General features: G+C 36.8%; 1 protein-coding gene across 5 annotated transcripts in view; it reads left to right on the top strand.

The window, feature by feature from the left end:
- The window catches only part of AGMO (alkylglycerol monooxygenase), a 383,631-nt gene that overhangs the window by 52,002 nt on the left and 315,855 nt on the right, over positions 1–15,774 (top strand). For 3 of the 5 annotated variants that reach the window (XM_045494977.1, XM_045494978.1, XM_045494982.1), the window contains 2 exons: positions 2,844–3,124; positions 4,784–4,914. In XM_045494977.1, coding sequence (XP_045350933.1) covers positions 3,002–3,124; positions 4,784–4,914 — 254 coding nt within the window. In that variant the 5' untranslated portion in view covers positions 2,844–3,001. The remainder of the gene's footprint in view (positions 1–2,843; positions 3,125–4,783; positions 4,915–15,774) is intronic. The other 2 variants (XM_045494981.1, XM_045494979.1) reach the window with 2 other exon arrangements.

Raw genomic sequence — 15,774 nt, 5'->3', positions numbered from 1 at the left:
GCAAAGATTTTCAAAATCACTAGGGAAATGCAAATTAAAACAAGATGTCATTTTCCCCAATTGGCTTAAAACTATAAAAGATTGATAGTATCCAGTCTTAGCAAGAGTCAAACACAGTTTTGGAGGCGAATTTGGCAGCAACTATCAAAGCATAAATTTTACATACCCTTCGACAACATAATTCCACTGCTAGGAATCTATTTGACACAAAAATGTACACAAGTAGACAAGATATTTATACCATGATGTCCATTGACGCATTAAATTTATTAGCTAAAACTGGAACCCTGCATTTCACTGCACAGCAGTGGAGAAACAGTTAAGTAAGTTATGATGGTGTGCTCATCCTTGGTTGGCTTTTCCCTTAGATGCATTCACTCCCCTTCTGCTTCCCTACTGTGTATCTCCAGGGACTAGGTCCTGCAGACTTCTTTTCCTAGGCTTTTCTTTTAACTGGTTCCCACTCACTGAGGCCAATGAAAAGTAGTGCTTGGAGTTTGGTTGGCTGGAAGAAGCCAGTAGCCAGCATACATTTTTCTAATTCCTCTTTGCTTTGGGTATTGTTTTTTGAGTTTGCTCCATGGTGGACCATCATATTAGGCCCATCGTGGTTCAAACCTCACAAGGGTGACTGAGTGTCTGAGCAGTATCAACACACCCACCTTTTTTTTGTCCCTGTAGATTAGAGATGCTAGTGACTTCCTATTGATCTTAATCTCTAGATTGCTTCTGTGCTCCTATTTGACTTTTCACTTCTTCCATCATTTCTGTAACTAATTCTTTGTATTCATGTTCTGCTATTTTAAATACTTAAAATAATATTGTATTTTTGTATTCCTGCTTGGAATATAGGCAAATACACACACATATATCTCTGCAGTCAGTAAAACAAAACAAAACAAAACAATCCTGTCTAACCAGGTACTGAGTGGAACAATGTTCCAGATAAGTTGTTGACTCCAGGAAGGAAAGCTGCTATCTCTTATGTTTAATATGGTCCATTACATAAAGTCAAACAATATGCATATGTTTGAACGCACTTACATCATGAAAATAATAATGGTAACTACAACTAAATTTTTGTAGGAAACTACAAATATGGCAAAATATCCACTGAAAGAAATTGTATTTATGAAGTTGAAGAGAAGTTATGTGTGTGTGTGTTGAGGGGAAGGAGTGGTGCTAATTTTTACTTGTTAAACAGTTGTGTTTGGATTTTTTGTCCCATACTGCATTACATTTGTAATTTCAGCAATGTTCAAAGCAGGTAATAAAGTACTGCTTCGGATGATCAGTTTTATTAAACATGTATGTGTATTCATTTGTAATGGGATGTATACATGTATTCATTTGTAATGGGAACTGTCTGAAAGCACAGTCACTTCTGCAGTATTTTTAAAGTACTAATTTGTTCCAACAGGGTATTGATACTATTAGGGAATAATTGGAACTGTTCATCCAAACCTATGCGTGATTTTGTCTGTGAGAAACGCCAGGCGAATGTTAAATGTTGCACCCAATTGAACTGAAAGGCTTCAAAATACACAACACGCACACATATTCACACATCTTAAGCAACCTACCGTCATCTTCACTTCACCTCTACGTTATGAGCCACAGTACCCGTATCTGTTTTTATAACCTTCTGTCTCATTTCAGATAAGCCTCCTTCAATTCTCCACAATAACTCAAGTTCTGCCCCTTTCCAATGCCCACTTCCACAAACAAATGTCAGGTCTTTTTCAAGATGAAGTGCCATCAGGTCGTCGTCGTCTTCTTCTCCTCCTCCTCCTCCTCCTCCTCCTCCTCCTCCTCCTTATGGATCATTACAGAGTTTTTGAGTATTGCACCCTAATCCTATTTCTCTCATAAGCCTCATAGTTTTTATTGGACAACTTTGCATATTATACTGATATTTAGCAGCATGTATATCACAAAACAGCAGAATTGACTATTCATACACCAAAAAGTTAATAGTGTCTCTGGGTATTAATTTATTTATTGTCTATCTGTAGTTCCTATTTTTTTCCTAAAACAATCATGCATTGATAATTTAATAAAATGTACATAATCATGTTTAAAAGATGAGTTGGTAGCTAATGAGTGATCACTGCCATTCTAGGTAAAGAGCTGAAGTTATTCAGGAAACATGCACTCATTCACTGGTGACCAATTGACAAGGTGCCCTCTCATCTCTCTGGAAGGCAAAATCAACTTATGCTCCTCCTGCAAAACACAGATAAGGTCTTGCAGCAACATCTTGTCAGCTTCCTCAGAGGCCCCATAAGAAGAATACAGATGTGATTAGCCAAGGTTCCATTAAATGTGGGAGATCATGTAATAAGCCAAATGTCCCTAAATAGGTTTGCAAACATTCAGAAGTTAACACGATACAAATCCAGAAGCGTATAGGCAATAGCCAGTGTGATATTTCAGTACTTATAGACTTTGAAACTTGGTCTTACTGAGATTACAACACACTGCCCTTTCAGGAAATAGGAATCCGTGGAGAGACAACAAACTAAATACAATGTGAATTAATACACAAAACAAAACAAAACAAAAAATTTTTTCTTTTGTGATTTGAATCTTGAATCACCACCCACTTTTTCAGCATGAACCTGTTAGCACTTTTTTTCTTCGCCTTTCTAAGCACTTGTCTTTGTTTTGTTTGTTTGTCTCCTTTTCATTTTTAAATGTTTAGTTACTCCACCTACAGTCAAACTCCTCTGTTTATCTTTGATTTGGGTCTGATTACTCCCCTTTCCCTCCCTCACATGTCCTGCACCCAGTGAACTCTGAACTCCTTCTTGATCTCTATGTTTTCCTGTCTCCCTACACAGAATCTGCTGTTGGCTATGTTCTCCACGGAGCTTTGTTTCTAGCTGTTCTCTGACAAAGGGCTTGTTCTGTGCAGCACAGCTCGTCCTCTTTGTACAGCCTCTGGCTTCAACCACTGAATCACAAATATTCTCCAGCTGGGAATCAAGCAAGGGCAGACATGAACCCAGAAGCCCAACAGGATGTTTCAGTTTCCCAGGGAGTTCGCATGATGTTTTACATGATGAAGCCCAATGAAACGTCATTCCAAACACTGGAAGAGGTACCCGATTATGTAAAACAGGTGAGACTATCTGGTAAGAGGCTACAGTGACTTTTTTCTTAATGAGAAGTAAGTTCAACACATCCTGGGGTTTTGTTCACTTTCATTCTTCAAATTGTTAAATTCTAAAAAAATAATTCAGTTTCATAAAGGCACGGAGCAAAATTAGAATTTCTACTTGAATGTAATACCTATAGCCAGTTTCTTCTATTAACCTCCTCTCCTCGGATATGTCACTGCAGAATATGATAAAACTTTATGAAGTTTTCCTGGACACAGTGGTGTTACAAATTTAGCTGTCAGAAGCTCAGAGCTCAATGGTTATATGACATCAGTAAACTTTGTAACAATTTTGGTTTTAAAGGGCAAACCACCTCCCAGGAAACTATTTCCTCTTTAATTTGGTAGAGTAGTTCTGCAGAATGGATATAGAGCTGACTGAGTCCAACTCTGACTTCCTAAGTTTGAACTTGAACCAAGTTTTCTTTGAAATTCTGAAGTGTTCAGAGGCACTTTTTACTTCTGGTTCCTGGCTATGATTGGAAGTGGAAATATCCAGAATTAGAACTTGAATACCTAAGTTCCCCACCCTGTCAAAGTTGTTCCTATAACACTTACTGGTTCAGACCAGAAATAAGGGGAAAAAAATGACATCAGAGAATATGTTCTTGGGAGTTCAGTTTAGAAACTTCAGAATTCATGATCAGCTTCCAAGTGAGTGAAACCCATAACTTTTTCAGGATTTGATATTACTCCTTCTTTCTGAGTTTTTTAAGATGAAAAATGTGGTACTCACATCTTCATAAATCATTTTTTTGTATTATAATACCAAGCTTAGTTTAATATTTGTTATCCATGGTAGAGCCTAAAAATACCTATTACAACACAAAAATACATTTGAATGAATAAAACTTGAATTGTATTTTAAATACACATTTTAGGGGCGCCTCGGTGGCTCAGTTGGTTGAACGTCCGACTTCAGCTCAGATCCTGACCCCACTATCCATGAATTCGAGCCCCGCGTCGGGTTCTGTGGTGACAGCTCAGAGCCTGGAACCTGCTTTGGATTCTCTGTCTCCTTCTCTCTCTGCACCTCCCCTGCTCACATTGTGTCTGTCTCTCTCTCAAAAATAAATAAACGTTAAAAAATTTAAAAAATTAAAAATAAATACACATTTTAAATGATCAAATCCTCTCAAATACTCAGAAGAAAATTCTTTGTTCCTACAGTCTCAATTTTGTCATTCCTATAATTCTGATATAAAAAAAAAAAAACTAACAATATATGCATCCTAAGTAAAGCCTTTAAAAGAAGGTCCATCTTATAGATAATAGACTTCTGATTATTGTACTTATTTTAAAATGTATTTTTTTTTAGATCTAACTTGAAACCCATCCCTCCTAATCTTACTATTTTCTTGGCAGAATTATCATGGCTACATCGATGGTTATATTTCATTTACAAACTGGATGATAGATTTTGAGCACCTGTTTAGTATATGTCCGAAATAATCAGATTTCTTTGCCTATTGGGAGGAAATGATCCTCTAGCATAGGTATATGCCTTCTCCTACGAGATGTCACTCTGGGCCTCCTACTTCTGGAATGACTAATCAGGAAATGTGGAAAAATTTCATACCGAGCACAATAGCATCTTTTTTTGTGCCATTTCCTTTCCAGGCAACTCCATTTTTCATTTCCTTAATGCTTCTTGAACTGGTTGTCAGCTGGATTCTCAAAGGGAAGGCACCAGGTCGTTTGGATGATGCATTAACATCAATGTCAGCCGGCATTCTTTCTCGGCTTCCAAGGTGAGTTAGTTGGTTGGCCATATAGAGTGAATAAACTGAAATTCTCTAAATAAGATGGAAAAGGAACCCATTGTATGGGAGTTTGTCTGTTTTCACATATATCCCCAAAGAATTCAGTTACTGTCATTATTTAAATGTTTTATATTTTGTTCACCGTAGATCTGTTTTTGTATTCATTTTAAAAGATATTGTTCTAAATATTATTTATCTTGATTACTGAGTTTATTGCCCCCCCCCCCTTAAATTTTGTGCACAGAGTGTTTCACCTAGTCCCAGTCCTGAGTTATAGTCTAGTTCTCTACTGGAAAATTAATTTGCCTCTGGCAAATTCACATGCTCTAGCAATCTGGGATATAGACACCCCCTACTAAAGGTTGCACAAAGCTTTGTATTACTACATGATCTCCTAAGTGGCCTCTGGTCCTGTTTCTAGTGCTACCTCATTTTCAACCAAACATTTCCATGATGTGAATCTGGTGAAAATTCTTCATAGGTTCCATATTGCCTAAGGATAATGTCTGAATTTTTTTCCTGATCTATTGAAGCCATTGTCCATCTATCCTTGCTTTTGCTTTCTTCATTCTCCTTCCCTCTTCCCAATATTTGTTCCTTCCATCCTTCATCATTTGCCATTGCCCAGATGTCACACATGCTTCTCTCTGCTTGGAAAGCCATTCATATGGCTAACTCTAATTCATTTCTTATGTCTAAACATAGACTTTTCTTGAAGAGTCACACTGTTCAGCAAATCTTCCCTTTCTTCCTAAGCCTACTTTAGACACCACTTCACTGTGGCCTCATGTGTTCTTGTGCTTACCCCAGATTAGAATTGTCACATGGTATTATGCTCACTTGTTTTCTTCCCAGCCCTTCCTGATAACTTGCATGCATCTTGAGAGCAAGAAGGATCTTTATTCATAATTTTAACTCCTCTGCCTGGAATGTTATCAGGTACATGCTAGATTTTTTTTTTAGTTTAATATATTTTTTAAAGTTTATTAATTTATTTTGAGAGACAGAGAGAGAGTGATGTGTGCATGCAAGCAGGGAGGGGTAGAGAGAGGGGGGGAGGGTGAATCCCAAGCAGACTCTGCACTGTCAGTACAGAGCGAAACGTAGGACCTGCACTCACGAAACCCTGAGATCCTGACCAAGAGTTAGATGCTTAACAACTGAGCCACCTAGGTATCCCCCAAGGTGGATTTTTTAAAATGAAAATGCAAAGATATTCAAGAAGAGGTAGAATAATTTCATATAATTGTAAAAATTGTTTAGATAACAATGAACCTAAAACTAAAATTTCTTTCATAAGTGTTACTATGGAAAAGTAGGCTAATGGGTATAAAATAATCATCATTATCATAATCATCATAATAATGTCTGAAAAACTACTCTTATGTGTGCACGTTGTTGTCAGAGGAAAATATCTCAAGTTCTTTGTAGTTAATTCCCAGAATACGCTAAATAAGAGTTTACCATTGTACATAATTTCCTCTATCTTCTGTCTCCCTTGAACAAAACTGAACAAGAAATACATTCAACATACTCAAAGGACATGTAGATTTGATTATTGAAAACAACCCAGTTGTTTACTGTAGTTCATTCTGAAGAAGTTAAGTGTATGAGTTCATGGAAATGCAACAACTGATGAACTTTAAGAATAACTTGATAACTGAGAGGTACCCTGAAGGTACAATTGGGGATCACATATTTTGTTGGGTTGGAACGAATTTATTAAGAGCTCAGGGAGACATCAGGAGCTGTATGAACACTTCAGCATTACTTTTACTTTTTCACATTTGGCTGTGGCCACAAGTGGAATTAGATTATTCTCTTATCATAACATGATAACCACTAGAAATATATACTGCATAAATCTGCTCAGCAACACTGAGGATTAGGATACGGAATTTTAACAGGATACACAAGTATCATATGTATATGATATAGATTTTTATATCCATAAAGGATGAGGGAGATGGGGAGGAGAGAGAGGCAGACAGGGAGAGAAAGAAAGAGAGAAGCTGAGAGAGGGAGAGATGGGAGAGAGAGAGTGAGAAAGACCAAAACAATGCAGTCCTTCCAGGATGGAACACACAGTTCTTTTCCTTCACATCCCATTCCCCACAGCACTCCTTAAGCTAACACTAGTTCCTTACCCTGGTGCCCTTTGAAAGAAAGGTGAAATGCTGTGAACTTGAATGTGGAGCATATTTTTCCATAATTGTATTTTGAAAGGGAATGGCAAATTGGTTGTTGTTGTTGTTCCTCTAGGTTTGAACAGCAATTCTAAATTATGAAATTGTGGATAATTTTGTAAGTTTTCAAGGACTTTATTTTTCATAACTTTCTACTTACAACATTTCAGCAAAGCAGATTATTTGAAAAAGAAATGTAAAAATATTTTCATGTATTTTGTTCCTATTAAACACACACACACACACACACACACACACACACACACGCAGAGAAGAAAAGCTGATCCACAGGATCCACTCCACTCAATCCCCTTTCGGCAAAAGACAAGAAGGGGGATTTAACAGAAACTCTTAAAACAATATTTCAGCATCAAGGGGAATCCTCGTGCAAATCATTAACAGCTGAAGGTTAGATTAACACGGCATTGATTATATCCTCTCCAAGGGACTAATTTCATTTTCTACACCAGCAACAGGGGCTTGCCACATCCTTAAAATACCTTATTGTGAAAAAAATGGTAGTATACCATTCGTTAATCTGCTTGTGAGTAATTACATGTTGGATAATAATTCCAAGTAGGCATGTGGCCTCTGACAAAAGGTTGTGGAAATCAAAGTGAAACCATGAACATGTTTTTCCACTTTGCCATTCATGTAATGGAAATGCTGTTTGCAGACTTTGAGGAAAAACAACGTTTGTTTGAGGATGTCAATTTCATTGTTACATAAAATTCAAAGTATCTTGAAGGTAGTAGCATACTTAACATATTGATAGAAAAGATACATGCTGTGTCTTTCAAATATTTATGTAAGGGAAAATATTAATCATAGGCAAGATTATATCTTGTTTATAAGCCTGTCAGACAGACCATGACGTGCAATAAAAGTCCATCTGTCCCAAGAACCAGATTCTGGGCAGACCTGCATCTGTTTTGTTCTTCTGGAATCTAGTAGGCAGACTCTTCCTCATTAGAATCTAGTTCTGAAGTTATAGACAGATAATTTGTATTTATCATAATTAAATGCAGGGTAGCATATGTAGATAATCTGCCTTTCTATCAATAACTTGCATATGTGACTATAAAAATTAAACTTAACAAAATAATTACTAAATCTATTTTTAAAAAAAGCTATCTAACACTTGTGAAATATCCTGCTACTGACCTAAATGCTAATGAGTGAAAAATAATCACATCTCTTTTTTTTTTTCCTGCTTATTTGAGCAGAACTCAATTTCCAATTCTTCATTAGAAAACCAGGACCTCAATTTGTTACTTCCTTCCAATGTTTCTGCTTCCATAAATTGCATCCTCCCCGGAGAAATTTTATTCCCGATATAAATATCTACAGTATGTTTGTTTTTAATGGGTTCATTTAGTTTGTTGAAACAGCAGATTATAAATCAAATTGCAATAGGTTGGAGGATAATTTAAGTAGGTAAATTTTCAAATAAGTTGGGGACACTCCACTTTTAATACATATGGGTCATTGCCAGTTTTTACTATGGAGCTAGCTCCACAATATTCAACCATACATATGCACAGTTTTACTGGCCATGACTGCCATGGAATTTTCCATTCCTGACAAGAAAGTTTCAATTCATTAAAAAAAAATTCATGAGGAGGAAATTAAACTTCTTTAAAATACTTTGACTCCTTGGGGTGGGATTGGAGAATAAAGGAAAATTGTGTACTGGGTTTTTATATTAGACTATAGTATCAGAAGCAATATTGCCTTTGGCGACATCAGACTTCTAACAAATAAGTGCCTGTCATTTTGGATAAGGACTTTAATAAGCAGTTATTCATTACCCAGAATAAGAAATAAATGCATATATGCAATGTTAATAGTGCTATTTTGTTATTAATATTAATATATTTATTAACCTTGAAAATTATTAAAAAACACTTTAGGTGAAGAAAATACATTTTTAAAATGTGTTGGTTTGTTAATTATATTTGCTAAAGAAAATGCCTCGTTTCCTCTTAACTTTTACCTCAAACTTTATGAACAGAATTTGCCTTTGTTATTAATTGTGGAACTTCAGAGACTGCTATTAGACTAACCTTCCCTAATGATGCAAGCAAGCTTCCTTTTGCTTATTCAGTAGAGAAATTGAATTACTTCAAGTAGTTTACTTCTTGCAAAGTAAAGAATGTAGCAAATTTGCTTCTTCCAAATTTACCATACTGTGCTTATAAAAGTCTACGGTTTTGTTGTTGTAGAAAGAGATGAAATGACTGCTTCATAAATGTAATTTCACTTCAGAGTAAGAACTAGCAGTACAAATTTTATCTGTCTTTAGGAGGCAGAGGTTGTATTATGTATTCTGTTAATACTGAGCAAAAATCAATGTTCCACTAGATGGAGCAAAAGGGGCAGTAGCTTTACAGATAGGGAAAGGTCCTGGCTTAGGTTTAAGAGATTTTGAAATAAATAAACAAGAATTTTTTTTGGAAAAAATATATATAGTCTAAATATATTTGTTTCTAACTTCCTGAAGCTTGTAAAGATATGTAGAATGATCTCACTCAAATATTAGTTTATTTTCTGATTTACAAGACAAAATTACTAGAAACAAAAAATACCTTATTGATTTCTTTCAATTTTGCATTACCTGGCCAAATCAGACCTTACACACAGCTCCGATGTCAATAATGAACTAGTATAAATTGGCAGGTGTCTGTAAGGCCTGAGTACAAAATTTCACTTACTCTGAAACCCGTTTATGAAATTTTAAGTTTATAATAAGAGCATTACATCAAATTTCACTTGCTTGAGCGATGATTAGAGCATGGGAGTATTTGAAAGTTAGATAATTTTAGGGTCCATTGATCCAAATTTTTGCATATCTTAAATTAGCTCTGAGATAGTGACGGGTGGACAACATGCTCAACATTACCTTTCTGCTTTTGATGATGGGTACTCTCGAATTGAGATCACTTTGAGAACTGCACAGCTTTGTAATTTGCAATCCTTAGTTAATATTAATTCTAATGTGTTGACTTTTTTTTAATCTCAATATTTTAAATTAATTTCATCCTTTTAAAAATTCAGGATCAGTCCTGGGATAGCAATTTCGTAACTTGCTGGATTTTACAGCAACTAAACATTGACAGGGCAAATTTCTAGTTTTAAGAGAAATGTTGTATAAACATTAACTTTCTTTTACTAAAGGCATACCTCAGATGCAAGAGAAAATAACTATTTGGGGAGAAATTGTGAAGAAAAAAGACTGAGAGGAAAGCCCCTGTAAATGCAGGTTGTTGATTAGAGGATTCTAATGCCTTCTTGTATTTAGACCATTTACTTCATCTTGCATTCAAACTTACTGAGTAAAAGGAATCTCCTATTTGGTTATGCAAAGCCCCTGTGGTACCCCAGATTTCATCTCCACTTGATAAAGTTCACTACATTCATACATGTTACATATGCCTCTTCCCACAGGATGGAGTTTAGAGAGTTGCTTTGAATTCCACAGTGCAGAGTCATACGCTGGGGGTCAGGCCTGGGAGAGGACTGAGGAGTTGGGAAGAAAAAGAGGAAGGAGCTTTGGTTTATGATTCAAGGTCTGGTGGGAACGTTTTTGAAAATGTAGGTGCTATTTCCTGCAATCAAGGGCTTTCCAGAGCTTGGTAATCATTTCCCAGCTGTATCCCTTTGCTGAATTGTTTTTAGTTGTGGGCACTCCATTGCTGTTTTTCCCCATCTATGATGGAAGAGGATCATATTCATCTTGCTGATAGAAAGCAGGGAATTTAACTCCCATAGCTTCTCCCCACTTTGCCTTTGCTTTGGGAAAGGTTTGGCTTCTTGCTAAAGTGTGAAAAAAAAAAGTATTGACTATAGAATGTCAGGCATATTTCAGCTCGATTTGTGTCAACCCTAATAAGTAAGTTGACAGAGTAATAAATTGGGTGTCTGCTCAAGACCTGGCACCTGTACAGGAAATCAAGAAGTATTTCAATTATAGGCAGGTTCTCTTTGTTTTGCAAGTGGAAGTTTTCCAGGGACCCTCTTTCTTGTATTGAAATTTTAGTATCTTCAAAGCCTATTTCAATTGTCTGTGGAACTGACTAGGGAGATAGCACCTTTAAAAAAAAAAAAAAAGAAGATTCTGGATAGATGGGACATTGATGAGGCAGGTGATTTTGATTGCCCTGTTCACCAGTGTGTCCTCCCAATCTCCTGTTGTACTGGCACCTAGTAGACTCTCAACTTAAATTTATTGAATGATTCGTTGAATCCTATCCTCCACCTTGATAAATGTTGTGTATTAGTTTGTTATGATTTCAACATGGCTCAAGCAAAGCTGCTTTGATCTAAGGAATGAATTTCTTTACATTGAGGAAGCCTTGTCAGGACAATGCCATCATAATGTGCTTCTAAATGCTTTTGATAGGAACATATGATGTAATGGACGTTTAAAGTTTAAAAAGTAAGAATTTGTGAGGACTTAAAATTGTTCAAGCTACTTGCAAATTGGCAAAGCTGCTCTTTGCTGACCTACATAGCTCACTTAAGACCCTGGGACAATACCTCCTGCCATGACAAGGCTGCTTCTTGCTGGCAGTGGTGAAAACAGTGTGGCAGCCCCATGAAAGAAATCATCTTGCCCACCAACACTCGTGCCTTTGCTCTGCCAGCATTGTGCTCTAGCAACAAGGGCCTTTCAACTTGTGCTGACAGCTACACATCAGCTCTTGGTGACTAAGCTAGCTCTTCTGATAACCAACCCATAGAAATGCATACCTTCACTAAATCTGGACTTCATTTCTTCCATCTCCCCTTTGCCTAAAACAAGAGTGTAATTAATCTATCATTGGTTTGGAGTTTTTATTTCTTTATCGGCTTATTAAGAGGCATGATCCTGTATGCCACTGGCTTGTGAAATATTGTTATTATAAATTATAAATCCCACAGTGAACCTGCCTTAAATAAATGATTAGTCTCTGCACATAATTTGCCATGAACAACATAATAAATAACCTGGGTAACAAATTGGAAGACAAGTTTTATATATTGAGATTTTGGATTCCTCAGAGTTTCAGAACACTGTGGGAGCCCCTGGCCCATGGCCTATTCTCTCATGATGGATGACAAACACTTGTATGTGAACATCCCAGAATGCTTGTCCCAGCTCTGTCTGCATATCGAGAAAAAGTCACTCTGGATTACCTTGTCATGTCTAGTAGTCTACACCCCTGCATAGGTTGGCCTTCTGGAGGACCAGACCAGGAAAGAGGCCCATGAAGGTCCTGCAAGTAGTCTCAGAGCTTTTCTGATTGGGATTCTGAAATATGCAAGACATGGCTGGGTGTGACAGGAGTTCTGCATAGGCAGTTCCCTTGGATCAAGAACTCACCCTCAGGGACAAAACTGCTCTTTCTAGCCATATAATTAATTGTTAGAGGAGGATATTGGGAGGATGTTTCACTGGATGACTCTTGAGCTAGACTAAGGCAATCAGTCTCCTTACCTTCTCCCTGTCCTTGGAATATATAATCTGCTACTATTCTCATACTAGCAGCTGTTTTAAGGATGAAACCTTTGAAGAATAAGGTGTTGAGACCATTTGGACTGAATACGTGACTGAACCCTGTTAAGACCTCTATAAACCGTTAAATACTGAGAACAAACTAAGGGTTCATGGGGCGTGGGGGAGAGGGGGAAGTGGGTGATGGGCATTGAGGAGGGCACTTGTTGGGATGAGCACTGGGAATTGTATGGAAACGAATTTGACAATAAATTATATTAAAAAAGAAAGAGATGCAGGGGTGCCTGGGTGGCTCAATCAAGTAAGCGTCCGACTTTGGCTCAGGTCATGATCTCACGGTTAGTGAGTTCGAGCCCCACATTGGGTTTTCTGCTGTCAGCACAGAGCCCGCTTCGGATCCTCCACCCCCCTGTGTCTGCCCACCCCCTGCTCACACTCCCTTTCTTTCTCTCTCTCAAAAATAAACAAACATTAAAAAAAGAAAGAGCTCTATATAAACTTTTAAGATTTTAGCAGGCAGGAATAGAGATCTGCTGATATTGAGGCTGGCCAAAGCCTTCTATGTAAGTTTCTTGGCTTTTGAAAACTACCACCCACTGGGACATCTGGGTGGTTCAGTCTATTGAATGTTATGATCTCATGGTTCCTGAGTTCAAGCCCCATATCTGGCTCACGGTTATCAGCGCAGAGCCTTCTTGGAATCCTCTGTCCCCCTCTCTGTGCCCCTCCCTGGGTTCTTTGCTCTTTGAAAAAATAATTTTTTTTAAACTTAAAAAAGAAAAAAAGAAAAAGAAACCTACCACCCACCAATATAGGGTAATTTGCCACTTTTTTGATTTCTTCTAACTCTTCACATACAGGGGACAATTAAAAAACCAACAATAATCTCAAATTGAAAAAAATGGGTTTTAAGATCTGATAATGTATAGTCATTTCAAAAATGTAGGCTTTTGGGGCATGTGGGTGGCTGAGTCCGTTAAGCGGCCAAATATTGATTTTGGCTCAGGTCATGATCTCTTGGTTGTGGGATTGAGCCCTATGTCACGCTCTGAGCTGATAGCATGGATCCTGCTTGGGATTCTCTGTTTCCCGTTCTCTGCCCCCCTCTCTCTCCCTCTCTTTAAAAAAAAAAAAGTCTGTAGAAAATGTAGGCATTTGACATTTCTTTTCATTATTTATATTAATGCTGATGTGAAGTGACCTAATGTTCTATGTTACAGATTAACTAATAATTTGAAGTATTCAAAATAGGAGACAATTTTCGGGGCGCCTGGGTGGCGCAGTCGGTTAAGCGTCCGACTTCAGCCAGGTCACGATCTTGCGGTCCGTGAGTTCGAGCCCCGCGTCGGGCTCTGGGCTGATGGCTCAGAGCCTGGAGCCTGTTTCCGATTCTGTGTCTCCCTCTCTCTCTGCCCCTCCCCCGTTCATGCTCTGTCTCTCTCTGTCCCAAAAATAAATAAACGTTGAAAAAAAAAAATTAAAAAAAAAATAGGAGACAATTTTAAAGTTATTAAATCATAGTTATAATCCTATCATAATTAAAGTCAAAAGTAGATTAAAATTAAAGGCCCATATCTTCAAAAGACTCAGTTACATGCTAATTCATAGATGCTCACTGTGTAGAGGGAAATACTATTAAAATGGTGAATTTAATAATATACTAATTTGAGCTGCTTTTTCAGCTTTTATTTAAAATTAAAATGTTTAACAATTTCTTCATCTGTTCATAGTTTATAAGTGAATTTTTATTAGAGTGATCAATTCATTTTACATTTTAATAATAAATATAAAAGAAAAAGTCACTTCAACCAAATTTATAGAAGTGATACAGGAAAGATTATCTTTAGTCTAAACTTAAATTTGATTACAGACAATTTCAAGAGAAAATGCTACACTTAATCAAATTGAAGTATATTATATATTTTTTGGAACGTTCTTGGTAAGAATTTATAGAAGCTTGGTAGCATAGGTGGCAAACCATATTCCAGTGTCTGGGTTTTTAAAAAAAAGTTGTTTCTTTTAACTAGATTTTTAAAAAAAATTTTAGTAGCTTTCCAGTTGACCTACAGTGTTATGTTAGTTTTAGTTGTGTAATATAGTGATTCTATAGTTCTATACATTATGCAGTACTCACCATGATGAATGTAGTTACTATCTGTTGTAGGGCAAAGTTTTAAAATATTATTGACTATATTCCCTATGCTGTAGCTTCATCCCTGCAAGTTATTTATTTTATAACTAGAAGTTTCACCCTTCCCCCTCCCACAACCCCCCCCCCCCCCCGCTGCTGGCAACCACTAGTTTGTTTTCTGTATTTATGAATCCTTTTTTGTTTTTGTTTCTTTTTTTTTTTATTTTGTTTTTTGGATTCCACATATAAATGGAATCATGTAGCATTTCTCTTTCTCTGTATAACTTATTTCATTAAGCATCATACCCTCTAGGTCCATCTGTGTTGGCATAAATGGCAAGATCTCAGATGGCACTGTAATATCCTATTGTATGTATTTACCACGTCGCCTTTATCCTTTCATCTATTGATGGACACTTGGATTGTTTCCTTATCTCAGCTATTGAAAATAATGCTGTAATAAACAAAGGGGTACTTATATCTTTTCAGATCAGTGTTTTCATTTTCTTTGGTAAGTACCTAGCAGTAGGTGTACAAGATCGTATGGTATTTCTATTTTCAATTTTTTGAGGAAACTCCATACTGTTTTTTACAGTGGCTGCACCAATTTATATTCTCACCAACAGTGCATGAGGGTTCACTTTCTCTATATCCTCACCAATACCTGTTATCTCTTGTCTTTTTGATACTAGCTTTCTGACTGGTGTAATGTGACATCTCATTGTGGTATCTAAGTTTCTATACATTATTTCTAGGGAAAGATTATTCCCTTACATCTTTAGAGTTATAGTTTATATTACTACAAGAATTATTGAAATTCTTTGAGAATCCAATTTGTGATCCTAAGTATAACATCTAAAAACATAAGAGTATGTGTATAAGTCTGTGTGCAAAAGAGAGGAAGGGAATAAAGAGAAATAAGGACAGTAGTTAGCCAGAAGCAACTTTGATCTAAGGCAGTAGGCATTTCTGCAGTCCCCTTTAAACTTTATACCTTTTAAACTTCCTTTAAAAAGCACCCTTCTTGTGCTCTT

Source organism: Leopardus geoffroyi, chromosome A2 (genome assembly GCF_018350155.1).
Source record: "Leopardus geoffroyi isolate Oge1 chromosome A2, O.geoffroyi_Oge1_pat1.0, whole genome shotgun sequence".
NCBI lineage: Eukaryota > Metazoa > Chordata > Mammalia > Carnivora > Felidae > Leopardus > Leopardus geoffroyi.
Note: the sequence above shows the minus strand (reverse complement) of the source record. Positions and strands in the feature narration are given on the sequence as shown.